General features: G+C 37.1%; 1 protein-coding gene across 3 annotated transcripts in view; it reads left to right on the top strand.

The window, feature by feature from the left end:
• The window catches only part of LOC127623555 (apoptosis-stimulating of p53 protein 1-like), a 58,583-nt gene that overhangs the window by 25,146 nt on the left and 18,151 nt on the right, over window positions 1-15,286 (top strand). For all 3 annotated transcript variants that reach the window (XM_052097939.1, XM_052097941.1, XM_052097940.1), the window contains exons 5-6: window positions 26-96; window positions 14,005-14,106. In XM_052097939.1, coding sequence (XP_051953899.1) covers window positions 26-96; window positions 14,005-14,106 — 173 coding nt within the window. The remainder of the gene's footprint in view (window positions 1-25; window positions 97-14,004; window positions 14,107-15,286) is intronic.

Consider the following 15,286-nt stretch of genomic DNA (forward strand, 5'->3'; position numbering starts at 1 on the left):
ATATATTTTATTCCTGTGCACTTAGGGAGTCAACAGTCACAGGAGCAGCCCAGCAGGAGAGAAGGAAGCAACTCAGATGTGCACAACGAGAACGGGGTTAGTTCATATCACATTCTCATCGAAATGTGCCTTCATTTCTGATCTCAGCATTGTGATTATTCAAAATGCACCTCTGGGGGTAGAATTCCACTTGCTAATAATATATTATGATGCATTGCTGGTTAGTGTAATGCAAAGTAGCAGCTGCAAAGTTCTCGCAGTAATTGATGGACCAAGTGACACTCTTCAGTTCCGCAGCTTTTTAATCGGTCACTTTTCATTCAGTCATTCTCTCTTACCATGAGCCAAACGCAGTGAGACCTGTCAAGTCCAAGGACTATGCTTCATGTACCACATTCACAGAAATTCGTTTGCCATTTTCTTTCATTTAAGCATTTCTCACATCACTCAATCGTTTTGCGATTTACTTTCTACAAAGAATGGTCTACTGAGCTCATTTCATGTAACCATCTGCCTCACATTTCGACAGGGGACAAGTCAGGAAGCGGAACTAATTCCACCTTTAGGGAGAAGGATGTCTGTAGACCACCGATGTATAAAATGTGAAAGGCTTTTTTTTTTAGGCAAGCAATATTGTGCATCCTCTGCGGTTCAAGATGGTCTTTGTTGGAGATGATTATTAAGGCTGTTGCCACCTAGGCACTCTGGTGCTGAGAACACACTTAATTTTGACAGGTGTTGGTTTCCTGTAGGGACTGTTAAACAACACGCCTTCTCTGCCTGTTTTGTCAGGTAGCCATATGGCTCTCATTTTAATGTCTGTCTCTCTGTGTGTATTTAAGGGGAATAAAGAGGGTTAACTTCTAATAGTCATGGCATTTGTCTGGTTTGGCCCATTATCCCTTGTGTTCTCTGGATAATTTGATTAAATGGTTTAGTTTGGCAACTGAGGATTAAGTAATTAATTTGTATCTGTACTGTAGAAAGAGAAAGTTCATTACATTTTGAGGCCGGAAACAAACTTTGCACAATTACATAAACACTAACTAAAGTAAACCGATCAGAGATTTTATTATCCTACATGTTGACTGTAGGGATGCCGCCATGTTAGATTACTGTCTGAGAAAAATTTGCGGTTAACTGTTTGGACTATTTATTTGCTATTTTTCTTTTTATGCAAAACCACTGAGGCAAAAAAAAAAAACATATCAGAATTAAATATGTAAGTGAACGTGTTTCTTATTGATATATGGACTCTTAAGCGCAGCCATACAAAAGGAAAGCTGCTAAATACACACTGAATAAATAAAAGGAAGGCAATATAATAAGAGACGCAAACCCACTTATCTGCATACCGGGTGCAAAATACGCTTCATATATATATAAAGTGCTTGGAGTTGCCTCAGAACTGCATAACTGTAAGATTATTGTGGGTGCACAACAAGTAGTTTACGGCATGCAATAGTTTTGTATTCTGCAACAGTTTATTAAAGTGATCCATTGTCTGTTAAACACCCCACTATAAAGAATCAGCAACAGGCTCTATAAAAACATTGTCCTTTATACTGTTTAAAGACCTGTGGACTATGCATAGTATCGGGAACATTGCTTAAAGTAGGCTATTTAAAGTCCAATAATTACTCATTGACATTTATTGTTGAATTTGTACTCAAGCAATGCTTTAAATAATGAGGATGATTTAAGATCCAATAGCACACATAAATGTACGTGAGCTGTCAGCATGCTTAAACAAAAGTTACAAAAAGTTACGTCTTTCAATTCATCCTTTGAGCACCACAGCTAAAAATATTAAACTCACTAGTTGGTTGTTGGATGACAATTAGAACACCCTTGTAGGATGTGTAACTTCATGTGACTTCTGTTAACATGTTTTCCATTTGTTGTCTTCAATCAGTTATTCAAACACTCCCACACAACTGATTTAATGTTGCCTTTTTCTGTGGGCACGAGTCTGGTAGATAAAATTTTCTCTGTCATGTTTTGGAGTTTGTGCGTATGCTCCAGATTCACATGAATTGAAAGCTTACACCACTTTTCTATTATATATTTATATATTACATCATATTTTTGCCATGTGTTAATGTAATATTAACTGTTTTTAACCATAGTTTCAAAAATCTTGAGGTTACGTTGCATTATGAATTGCAGTCTGACACTTTTTGGAACACAGTTGCGCATGATGTAGAGCTTGTATAGCTGGAAGTATTTGTTTGCATAATTGTTGTAATGAACAGAGGACAATTAAAAGGATAATTGACATCAGGTTCAAATATCAAGTAGAAAACATTCACAGGGTTCACACATAGCCTTGGAAAGCCTGGAAGAATTAGGAAATATTACAATTGTGATTTTTAGGCCTGAAAAAAGTAAAAAAATAAAAACCTGAGAAGAAAAAAAACAAACTCGTATCAAAAAAATCAGATGATTAATATTTGGTTGTGTTCTTCAACTTCAGGCAATTTCACGTCCCGGTGGTTGATTTTTATTAAACTAACTGCTTTCACCTTTTTTCTCTTTTTTTTTTGTGAAGGTCACATTTAAAACTGACTTCAGATTAAGCCTTGTCCCAGTCTAACTGTACGTTCACACCAGAAGCGGCGAGAGCGTCAAAATTCGCTCTGGCAGCCCTGCCTTCGACGCTCAAGGACGCTCGTGGACGCTCTGACGTAGTTGAAATAAGCGGCAACGTTTGTTCAGAATGCTTTGTTTTGTGAACTATATTTAAAGGGGCCGCAATTTAAACATCCAGACATGTCGACCATTTACTTTTTGCCGACCGATCACAAGTAGCGTATATCCTCATGAACTCTTTAAAATGTGAAAATAAGAAATCGATCGATGGCAAAAGTAATTAAAATTATAGTTGTTTGTTATCAAAATAAAATACATTTGTAATAATAACTGTGGTCTTGGTCATATATTACAGGAAACCCGTCACGGCAATAATTCGTTTCTACATTTTATCTTCGAACGAATGTTTGGTGGGAACCAAAGTTTACACGGTTGTGTTCTCGACATCGCTAGAGCGGAGCACTTCTATATTCCAATTGGTTGCCGCCGAACCGCGTCACAGCTCATTACCATAATGTTGACTGCGCTTGAACTTCCATCTGACGCCCACACCGCCCAAGACTCGCCGCTTCTCGCCGCAGAGAGACGCTGGCTGTCATTGAAAAAGAATGACTTCCGGTCGATTTGACGCTCTCGCCGCCTCTGGTGTGAACGTACGGTAAGACTTTCAATAATAAACTCTGAAAATCCATTTTAAAAAGAAAGAAAATTACATGTTTAAAACATGAACCTAATCATAGAGTGAAACCAACAAAAACCATTTCATGATTTTTTTTGAGTTCAAATGATTTGTCAATTTTTGAACTGTTCCAGGGTATTGGTCTCATTACCACCAAACAATCCCCCCAAAAAATTTTTTTTTTGTTGTTTTTTTTTTTTTATGTACTTATCAGTGAAAAGCATGCTTGAGATTAAATTACAATGGAACAAAAGTTCCATTTGAAGAAAACCTAGAAATGGAAGTAAATTACACTTGTAAGCAGATTTTTCTTTTTATTGGGCATCATTTTGCAAAAAGTTTAAATATTTTTGTTTATTTAGAATACATAAAATGTTAACTATGAAAACAAGCCTTAACAAATCAAAGGACTCATCCATTTTATATATATATATATATATATATATATATATATATATATTACATTTCCATCATTGTCATTTGATTTCCACCACATAATTCTATTAACATTGATGCAGAATTTTAAGATGTGGTGGAAATGTCACCATTGTTGGAATTTTGAAGTCCAAAATGCTAAATGCCAGAAGTTGAGGAAATACCCATATATGTTTTTCTACTTTTGCTCTTCTCTAATATTTTTTTTTTACTAGAAATATTTTAGATACAATTTTTTTGAGTAGCATCTATGTACAATTATATTTAAAAGAAAAAATCCAATCACAAATGACTGCAAAGAATCAAAAAATCATTGTCATTCATTGGATTTTCCACTGCATAAGTATATGCTTTTATCCAGTATAACTTGCAGCACACTATAGATGGCTAAACTCTTCCTCCTAAATGTGGCAACATCCTGTTGACCACCCTAGGTCAGTCCTGGCATTTGTTCAGTCTGAGCCTCTTGAGTATGGCTCTTGGCCTGTTTTACAGCAAACTGCTAAATTTGTTTGGGCTGCTTAATCGGATTCCTCCCTCAGGCCCCATCTTAGTCTGTCTGCTTCTAAACACTAAACAATCTTAGAGCAGCCCATCCCTGTACTGAAAGTAATATCTACTCAGGACTCAAGGCAAGTCACTGGTACATCAAAACTGTGCTGTCAGCAGTATGATTTTGTGTGTGCAAGAGTGAAATTCTTCATAGGCTAACCTCATAAAACAGAAGCAACATCCTGCTGTATTCTCATTCTCCTGTTGCATCTTTATTATTTTGTGGATTACACTCGTTTCATGGTATAACCGCTCTTAAGAGGATCAATGCACTTTTCATTCCCTTGGCTTTACAGCAGGGCTGCTTTCTCTGCACCCACTTCTCTGTTGAAGCAAAACACCCTCTGAAGATGCTCGCTCTGAGAGAGAGACACACACACACACACACACACACACACACACACACACACACACACACACACACACACAGAGAGCCACTCCCAGCCTTCAGAGTAGGGTAATCCCTGAATGCGTGGCCAGCCTTTAAAAGGAAGGTAATATTTTCTCCTGTATAAAATAGTGGGTGGCCCCCTTTCTCTCATTTCCTCTTGCTGTCACTTCATCTGTTCTCTCTTGCTTTTCCCGAGACTCTGTTCCCCTTCCATCACAATAATCTTTCATCTCTGTGTGCATTATCCGAGGGGCAGCGTGGCCTGTCTGCGTTGGAGTGTGTTAAGAGCACCCCCACCTTTCATTTTCATTCTCTTCTACTTGTTCATTTCCTTTCCTCTTTTCATCTCATCACTCCATTCCTTCACACTTGGCTCCTCAGTCCTCGGCTCTTTCTTCGTGCCCCCGGGGAGAGAAAAAGAGGGAGTTGAGGTAAGGCTGCCTCTGCTCTCCATATACCGAAGGAGAGCATGCTATGCACTTTTCAATAATGCATTGCCATTTATTAACAGGGTATTAATGCTTTGCTTCTGTTAAATCAGATGTTGTCGAATCGGTGTGTGGTCCATTATACTTGGAAAGCAATAAAGGGTGTTAAGAGCTGTCAGTCTTTTTCTCATGCTCTGTCCTTGTGTTTATTAAGTGTAGATTAAGTGGGCACAGCTTAGAGCCATGGCTAATACAGCAATATTATGCCTGTCCATCATGCATTCACATTTTTAAGCTCCACAGTGCTGAACCGTATGGGCAGATCAAGTTTCATAAAGTTGAGGCTGTTCCTATGTGTGTGGGCAGCTTCACTCCAGGGCTTCACATGTTCCAGTTTCTGCTGTATTTCTTTTCTCTTTTTCACTCACTCCTTCACTTTCACTCCAATTTTAAGTCTTTTTTAAAATGCTGTTTTATCTTTTATTCTCTTAGTTTCCATCCCATTTCTTGTTCCACCAAAACAGTAAAGCAGTGTGGTGAAAACTTGCATACAGCCATTTATGATTTCAGGTTTATTATGGATAGAACTCGATACTTTATTTTAGTATTTCCATTAGTTCAGTACACTCCCAAAACCAAAATAAAAATCTTTATAGTACAAAAAATTACTTTTTCTTTATGGATAACATGTTTATTATTATTATTTTGGGGTGAAAAATGACCCAGACAATTCTTTAGGAGATGTGTCCAGTAATTAGACTGTAACTTTAAAATTGCAGTAACGAATTGCAATACAAAGTGCAATATTTGGCTAGTAAAGTAAAGCAGAGTGAAAAGAAATGGTCTCCTATTAAACAGTTTAGTAATGCACATAGGATGTAGTATAATGTTTGAAATGCACATAACTATTTTTGAACTGTCTTCAGACTTCCTAAACTGTGGTCTTAAATGTGGTCACAAACCTGGTGTTTTAATGCCAGGTTTAACATGAAAGTAATTTATTTTACATCATCTTCCAAGAAGACATGAATAGCTTTCAGGCCAATGCCAATAAATGAGCACTGGTCTAAATCCTAGTAAGGAAAGAGGATTATAACATGCTTCGTCCATGCCAAGAGTCATAGCTGTACATGCTGTGTACAGGGGCATTCTGTGAGGGGGCATTCTGTAAAGTGATGAAGGAATTTTACTTAAATTACTATTTATTATCAAGCTCCTTGGCCTGTGTATGTACCAGTAAAATCATATTTCTGTAGGAAGACAAGCTTAACTTTATCTGATATCTCACTTCCAGCTTTGGCTAATGTGCCTCTGCAACATGTAACGCTGCATCCAAAGCTGCTTTTATTTGTGAACACAGCCTTGCAGGGATGCAGTATTTAATGCCAGAGTTTCTCCTGCAATTTAAGTGGGACATTAGGGGGATTTTTCTACAAAAAGAAGTGGTTTAGTAAATGAATCTGTTCTGTCAGGGTATCAGTTAAATGGATTGTTCTGTTGTTTAACTGATTTACTGTCTCTCTCAGGACAGTGGTTCTCAACTGGTTTTGCTTTGGGACCCCAGTGGTTTGTGTGTGTTATGTCTGTTTGGGCATTATGCTCATAAGTGTCTCATTTACAGATGCTTGTTACAGTGCTCATCTGTGAACGTTCCGTTGTGTAACTTATAAAATGTAATCACGAAAATCCGAATGGGAATAGGGAACATCATATAGTCTTGAGATATAACGTTAGAGAGTGTCAACTCATAAAATACTAGCACATTCTTTTCACACACAAACTAGTGTCTTTAGCCCCCTTATATCGCTCTTTGTGGATTATTTCAAGATCTATGCACTATGTTAGGTTGTGTTTGGGTTATTTTAATCACGTTGCTGTGTGGTAAAATGAATATGAATTTAAAGAATATATTCTCCATGTTCCGTTTCATATTATGAGCAAAAATGATTGCCCCCAAGTAGCATGCATGTTTTTGCCACGTTTTCGTTTATTGCTTCAAGAAACATAAGCACAATATGGGGAATGGCATGTTGTACTTACAGCAAATTATCCCGACTGAAACCAGCCCCAAAACTACATAAGGTGCAGAAATGTTGAAATAATCCTCACAGAGTGACAAGTTTGGCTCTCACTAACAATTGCTGTGTTTGTGCACGTGCACTGTCACTTATGGCTGCCCAAGTCTAGGCCTGAAGAGAGCAAGCAGTCATAGATTCTCAGCCGCAAGCAATTAAGAAATGATCGGCGAAAATATAGGCTGTAATTCCATTATCGGTGCAATAATATTGCGATTTTCCCGGTTATCTGCCAATAATATATCGGCCTAATTTTGGCTCATGGCACAGTGTTGTTTCTCTTCCTTACCTTCTCTTCATTCAGTGCTATTTAGCATGTTGGGGCTGTCTACTGTTTGAGAGATTTGACTTCCTCCATAACACTTTAAACTAGAAAGTTGTCATTAGAATTCAAATGTGTCACATCAGTTTTGTGGTCTACACCACGATATCGAGGGAAGCCCGGTTGAAGCGCACACTCGAGAGAAACAGTAGGTTATAGCAGAGCAGATCATTGTGCCATACTGGTTTCAGATGAAAAAGCATTTTTAGCTTGCATAAAGCACTGCACGCAAGATTAATTTAATTATATTTGCCTTAGCTGTTAAGCAATTTCAATGGAGGGAGAACCCTGGTATTGTTCTTAACATTTTGCAGGGATGTGCCCTAATAAATACTGCTGTCTCTATAACGGCCCTAGTCCCTGCAAACAGCACAAAAAAATAAGAATCAGAAAATTAGCCCATCATAAACTTTGCCCAAAATGCAGTTTTGGGAAATCTAGTTTGCTGGCATGTCTTTTAGAGGGTGAGGTTTGTTGTTTGAAGGGAATGTGAGGGTGTGAGGTTGAAGTTTGCAAAATGGTGAAAGTTAGCAAAACAGAAATTGCTTACAGCACCTTCAAATGTATTGAGCAAGCAGTTTGATGTGAGAGGTAAATTGTTGACAAAATGTTTAGAGAAAACAGGACTGTCCCACGCTTGCATCACTCAAGAGCTTTTGGGTGAACTCCAGAAATAAGTCAATTAATGTTGAACTCCAGAGAGTGAAGCCCCTGAAAATGCGTGCTGTAGCTGTTACGCATTCTTCTCTAGCTCATGATCTGTAAAACATGGCCCTGGGCTGCAAACCTTAACAGAGAGACTTTTTTTGAGTTATTCATGTTGTTACTGCCTTCCTATAAAGCAAGGCAGGAGTAGGCTAGACCCTCAGTCTTGTGTTCTTGACCTCTTGGTAGTAATATTAGTTGGTAGTAATTTTAGTTGGCAAATAAGCAAGCTGCCTCTTGCTCCCTTTCCCTCACCCAGATTCTCTCTTCAGATTTTCCACAGGAGTAATGTAGCCTGTTCATGCTTTTTAAATTAAAGCCATATTTTGCTTTATTTACTTCTCTGGGCTTTTTGTTTTAAAAAAGCATTGAGTTTCACTGCTCTGTGGACAACTACAGTCAAACTAACCCTTATGCCTTCCCTGGAGATGCTCAGCCATATTTGCACAACTGCATCTAGTAAAGAGGGATATGAAAAAGGCCTTTTTCCTTCCAGAACTACTTAAGAAACGTATAATCAAATCAGCCTGTTGTGTGTCATTCCTTGTGCCACATTGCCATGGACATGGTCTCTTTTGAAGTCCTGAGATGTGGCGATACAGAGTCGGCTGTGTGGGTAAACAGAGCCTGACACAATTGGCCTTTTAGCCGTGAATCTCTTCCCTTGCAAAATGAGTTGTGTCATTTCAGCTATAATGAAATTGGTAGATCTGCCATGGTGCTTGTGGTTACGGGACCTACATGAAAAGTTGTGTCATCATTGATCAAGGACTTGAGTAAACTGTGCCCTGTAAAAGGGAAGCTGTACTTAAATATGTAAGTGTCTTGTTATGATATGGTATACTTTGTTGTTATACTGTACTCAGAAGCAAAGTTTTTAAGTGGAACTTGGCTCTTTGTTTGATTTGATGGACTTTAAAATAAGATAGACCTTTCAGTTTCAATGAGGAGTTCCAGTATCTGTTTTATAGAAAGACTAAGGCAAAATGTTAAGCTATAGGGGCTGTCAATCGATTAAATTGTTTTAATAAAATTAATGATTTAAAAAATGTATGCATACATTTTTTATGTATAACGATGTCACATTATGTGCTGATTAATTAATCTAATGAATTGCATATATCAATATTTACCGTAAAGACATAATTATAAATATATTTAAATAATTTAAAATATAATGTATTGAAAATGGCTAATTCAGTTCATTCAAATGTATTACATTATTGTGGCAGAAACCTTTTTAAATGTGTTGGTATCATGCCGTTTTCTGGTTTGAGTTGTCAATGTGCATAAACAACCCTGCCTGCTGTTTGTATTAGGGGTACATCAGCTATACAGAAAAGAATAGCTGTTATTGAACTGCCAACAAACTGTAATTACTTTTCGAAACAAAATAAATTAGCTCTTCAATACAGAGGAAGAAGCTGATTTCTGTGCCATAAGACAAATTTGAAGAAGAGGCACAACAAGTTGTCTATGCCAGTGTTTGTAATATTGCTCAGTAGATCTGGCAAATAGCTTGTTTAAGTCTCAAAAAAGCAGTAGTTGAATGTGTTGGAACAAAGTCCAATACCTCACGCTGATTTGAAATGACAGTTAATTTTATCCAGACTTAATTTGGCAGCATGCTCCAGGCATAACACGTTTTTCTTTTTTTGAGCAATTACTAATCATTAGTTGAATGGAAGGGACAGTTTTTATTGACATAACGCACAGCAAAATCTCTTTTGAGTTTGAAAGGTAAACCCACTTCTAGTGACAGGGTAACCTGCTCAAGCTATTTGACATTTCTTCACTTTTCTTTCTTGTAAGCACTGAAAATCAAAATCAGTTACAAAATGTTATATGGTTGCGTATGAGAATTTAAGTACATGGAGAAACTGACAGCCAAAGGTAGGTAGCTGAAGGTTCCATTCATACGGAAAAATTAAAATACATATGCGTTTAAGTACTCGGCAGGAGTTCTTTCACTTTGTTTGTTGTGTGGTTACTAAACAGTTATATGCATGTTTCATTTGCACATTAGACCTTATTTAGTTTTTCATTTTGTTATCATATTATATATATTATTTTTTATCTTTACCTCTGTTGTGAAATACAGTAATAAACCACAGATACACTACAGATGATTTAGCAGCCAATTTCCACACAGAGTGGAAAAAATACAATAACCATGAATTATGGAAATAAATGGCTTAGGGGATTGATGTATCATGGAAAAGAAGAGTAAACAGTAAACATTTGTTTGATAGCGATAGGTTATTGTCAATAACCAAGGTTATTATAGAACATAAGTTACAGTAAATAAACTACAGGCATTGCCTCCTTGGAACAAACTTGGGTAACATTAGTGATGGGGAATGTCTAGCGGGTAACTTTATATTTTCATTCATTTCACATTTCCTTATTCATACATTTATATTTAAAACATCAATCTCATAGCATTATTTATGCAATTGTTATTGCTGTGTAAATGCATTTATTCATGCTTTGAGCAGCTTTAAACAGTCTGTGTAAATACACCTAAATGCCACTTCAAATGCAGCTTCTGTGCCACCTTTGCACTGTAAAAATGGCTTAAGAGTGAAGCTTAATCTTTCATTCCCACTCTATCATTCCCATTACTGTCTTTGTATACTGTCTCTGCTCACTGCAGAACAGAATACCACAGTCTGAATAAATTGTTTGCTAACCCACCCTTATATTTTATCATGAAATTTAATAGTGAGCCTCTTTAACTTATTTACTCATCTGTGGCTCTTTGCATCACTTGTGTAATTATTTTTCATAAATCTGCATTTTATGTTCATTGTTCACATCATGTACTGTGAGCACAGTTCTACTTAATTGCTCTAAATGGCATCCTATGATGGCAATTGCTTTGTGTAGTTGGGTGCCTTTAATCTTTGCTGCACGGCAATTCTTCTCTGCTGCCATGTCGACATCCTAGTGAAAGACACATTGATGGACAGCTTGCTCTTATCATCCAGAATGCAGAGTGACAGAGTGGAATTCTGGGATACATCTCAGACACAGGCCTGTTTTTAGACCCTTTCAGCTAGAAGTGAAAGCTTGCCTACGTGAGTATTAGCACTCTTGCTATAATTAAGCTGTGAGTGTTTACTCAGCCAGAGGTCATTTCACACCCAGCTCACACTATACTGAGCCCTGCAGATACATAGTACTCTCTCTCTTTCTCACAATCTGTTTTATTGTCTTTATCACCTTCATGATGTCCAAGCAAATCTCTTGCAGCTGAATAATGTTCAGCTGTTCCCTCCAATGTGGTTACAGGACAGTTTGGGCTGCTGTGAAAGCACCATGGCACCAATCCACATAATTTAAGGAATAGTTGATGCAAAAATGAAAACTCTCATTATTCACTTACCCTGATGCCATCCCAGATGTGTATGACAGCAGATCACAAATAAAGATTTTTAGAGGAGTCTGATCATTATAATGCAAGTAAACGGGTGCCAGTACTTTGATGGTTCAAAAGTCACATTTAGGCAGCATAAAAGTTATCCATGCAACTCCAGTCGATCGATGAATGTCTTCTGAAGCAAATGGATAGGTTTATGTTAGAAATAATTCAATATTTAATTTTTTTTAAAACTTTAAATCAGAGCTTCCGTCCAGGGCTCTGATGCTGTTTGAAATGGCCGAACTCTCGTGTGACGTTCTTTTGTAAATAAGAGATATTTCCGAATTCTTGTGTGAACATGCCGACACACTTGCATCACAGAACAGCTACGTGATGCATCAGCTGCTGGCAGGAAGTGCTTTTTAAGTTAATAATGTTTTAATTATCTATTTATTTTCTACACAAATTTATCAATTTGCTTCAGAAGACATTCATTGATCGACTGGAGTCGTGTGGATAACTTTTACGCTGCCTAAATGTAACTTTTGGACCATCAAAGTGCTGGCGCCCATTTACTTGCATTAAAAGGACCTGACAGAGCTCTATCTTTTTCTAAAAATCTTTATTTGTGTTCTGCTGAAGAGAGACAGTCATACATATCTGGGTTGGCATCAGGGTAAGTGAATAATGAGAGAATTTTCATTGTTGGGTGAACTATCCCTTTAAGAGTTACATGCCTTGTAGTCATTGCGAGTAGGGATGCACTGATACAACATTTATGTGCCATTACTGATATTTAGAATAACATCTGCCGATACAAATATCGATATCGGTAGTGAAGATAATAAATATAAAGGAATAATCTGGGCCCAATTGACAATATTTGTGGCATAATGTTGATTGCCTCAAAAAAACTGTCCCTTTTCTTTAAAAAAAAAATAATGAGATGCTAAATCTGGGTTACAGTAAGGAAGGAATCCACTTACAATGGTGGGTATGGATGTGAATGTGGATATTTTGTAGGGTTTAAAGGCAAAAATGTAAAGCTTATAGTTATATAAAAGCACTTAAGTCTTCATTTAAATTTAAAATGTATATTACCCAGGGCCTGGGTAGCTCAGCAAGTAAAGATGCTGACAACCACACCTTGAGTTGCGAGTTCGAATCCAGGGTGTGCTGAGTGACTCCATTCTGGCTTCATAAGCAACCAATTGGTACAGTTGCTTGGGTGGGTAGAGTCACGTTGGGGTAACCTCCTCATTGTCACTATAATGTGGTTCTCTCTCTCGGTGGGGCCCGTGGTGAGTTGTGCATGGATGTCGCGGAGAATAGCGTGAAGACTCATCACATGCTTGGTCTCCACGATAACGCTCACAACAAGCCATGATAAAGTGCGTGGATTGACTTTCTCAGATGCAGACGCAACTGAGGTTCGTCCTTTGCCACCCAGATTGAGGCGAGTCACTATGAATTCTGAGAAGAGATTATAACCTCAACATATCCAAATAAAAAAAAACACGTATTACCCAGATTGAGGGGGGCCACTGTGAATTCTGAGAAGAGATTATAACCTCAACATATCCTAATGAGGACACAAATATGGCACATGCACCTTTTCCTCTCTTTCTCAATGCACCAACATAGCTTTCCATATACACCTAAAGATACTAAATATTAAAACTACAAACAAATCTCCATCCAAAACGAGCATACACACATTGTATTATATTACAGTCTGCAAATGTATCTTCCCTTTATTTTGAGAGAAGAAAGAAAACAGAGTTGGAAAGACTGAAAATTTGTCCCCCTGTCAAAACCTTTATTTTTGTGAATTCTGGTTTAGTGTCTTTATTCATTATCCCATCAGTCCTAAATCTTACTCTTTGTCTCTGCTAGTTTGGTATTATTTATTTATTTAGTTTTTCTTTTCATGTTGGTGGTTGCATCAAACATTGTTGAAAGCTCTCTGTCTTGTGATGTATATTAGCAATAATACAAAAAATTCTTTTTTTTTAATAAAATGTGTATTATCTAAGCTGTAAAGTTGTTTAAATCTTTCATTTGGCAGTTTTTGTTTTACAGCGTTATGTCGTCATAGCAACAAAGTTGTAAAATTGGATGTTACTCTACACAGTAAATCTTAAATGTTTCAAATGTATCGGTTCGAGGCTGGCCTGGGTAGTTTTACCATCTTTGTTCCCTCTCCCTTACACCCTGATTTCCTGTCTCTCTACTACTATGTCTATCAATAAAAAAATGGCAACAAAAATAAATTTGATGTCTGCCTCTAGAATCAAACCTGTAATTTTGCATCTATGTTTGTGTGCAAATGTCCCTCTTATTTTTTTATTTTCTTTTGTCTACCTCACCTCCTCTCCTCTCTCTCTCTCTCTCTCTCTCTCTCTCTCTCTCTCTCTCTCTCTCTCTCTCTCTCTCTCTCTCTCTCTCTCTTCTTGTGTAGGTGGGAAACCCTCGCGTTGAGCTCACTCTCTCTGAGCTGCAAGAGATGGCCACTCGTCAGCAACAACAAATTGAGGCCCAGCAACAGATGCTTGTCGCTAAGGTAGTAACAAGCTCAGATGTGCTCTTTGATGGGGATCTTTTTTTTTATATCTTTGTTTTATGTGTGTGGAAACCAGATGCAAATATATTTCCTGTATATATTACAGTAAAACGTTCTATTGAAACAAACATTAATAACACACTGTTCTTAGGAGTGTTCGAGGATGATATTTAGATTTTTTTGCTTTTGTGGATAATTTTCTTTAGCTGCTGTCATTCCAAAAACAGTGACCATTTATATGGTGATATTTTCCACCAACTTCTGGGAAACGTTGTATTTTTTTCTTTTTATATAAATCTACATATATTTAGGCTAAAACCAAATTTTCATAGATCGAGCAGGTGATTTGGTGGGATCGCATCTCTGGGAACAGAGCTTAAGTACTTGAGGTAACCGCATACTTTGGCCCACTTCAGTTTAACACCTCGGACAGAAAAGAGAATTCCACTGGCTTTGTGGTCTCTTTGATAGTTTTTGTAAAATGGATCCATAATTTAGTTAATAAGCATAAAAATACACAGAGATTTAAATTGGGCTTAAATGTTTGAGTGTAAATATTCGAAATGCAAAAGCTTGTCAGCTAAACCTCATGCTTTGTTCATAAACAAGCCTAAGCTCTTTATTGTTATTGTACATAGGACAATATTGTTATTAAATATTTTAATATTTAAAATATTTAAAATATAAAGAGCCTAAGCTCTTTATTGTTATTGTACATAGGACAATATTATTATTAAATATTTTAATATTTAAAATATTTAAAATATAAAGAGCCTAAGCTCTTTATTGTTATTGTACATAGGACAATATTGTTATTAAATATTTGAATGTACTTAACCTCTTCTCAGTGTTTTCCTCGGTACCATTTAATGGTCATTACAGTAACCGTTATAGGGATGTTTGTCATGGGAACCTCAGGCTGGGGTGGGAAACTGAACCTCACAGTCGAAAATGGCAATTATGTAGCAAACAACACTGACATGCTCTATATGTTATGGCAGGTATTTCTTTGTTTCCTCATTTAATATGGAATGAAGCATGGAATCTACTTACAGACTTTATTCCAAGATCAGATTCAGATTTTTAGGGTATAATGTTCTCATAACTGTTAGTATAGCAGGCCTGTTATTTTTGCTGTTAGTCAATGTACTGTGATGACACTGAGCCTCCAGTCATTGAA

Source organism: Xyrauchen texanus, chromosome 30 (genome assembly GCF_025860055.1).
Source record: "Xyrauchen texanus isolate HMW12.3.18 chromosome 30, RBS_HiC_50CHRs, whole genome shotgun sequence".
Classification (NCBI taxonomy): Eukaryota; Metazoa; Chordata; class Actinopteri; order Cypriniformes; family Catostomidae; genus Xyrauchen; species Xyrauchen texanus.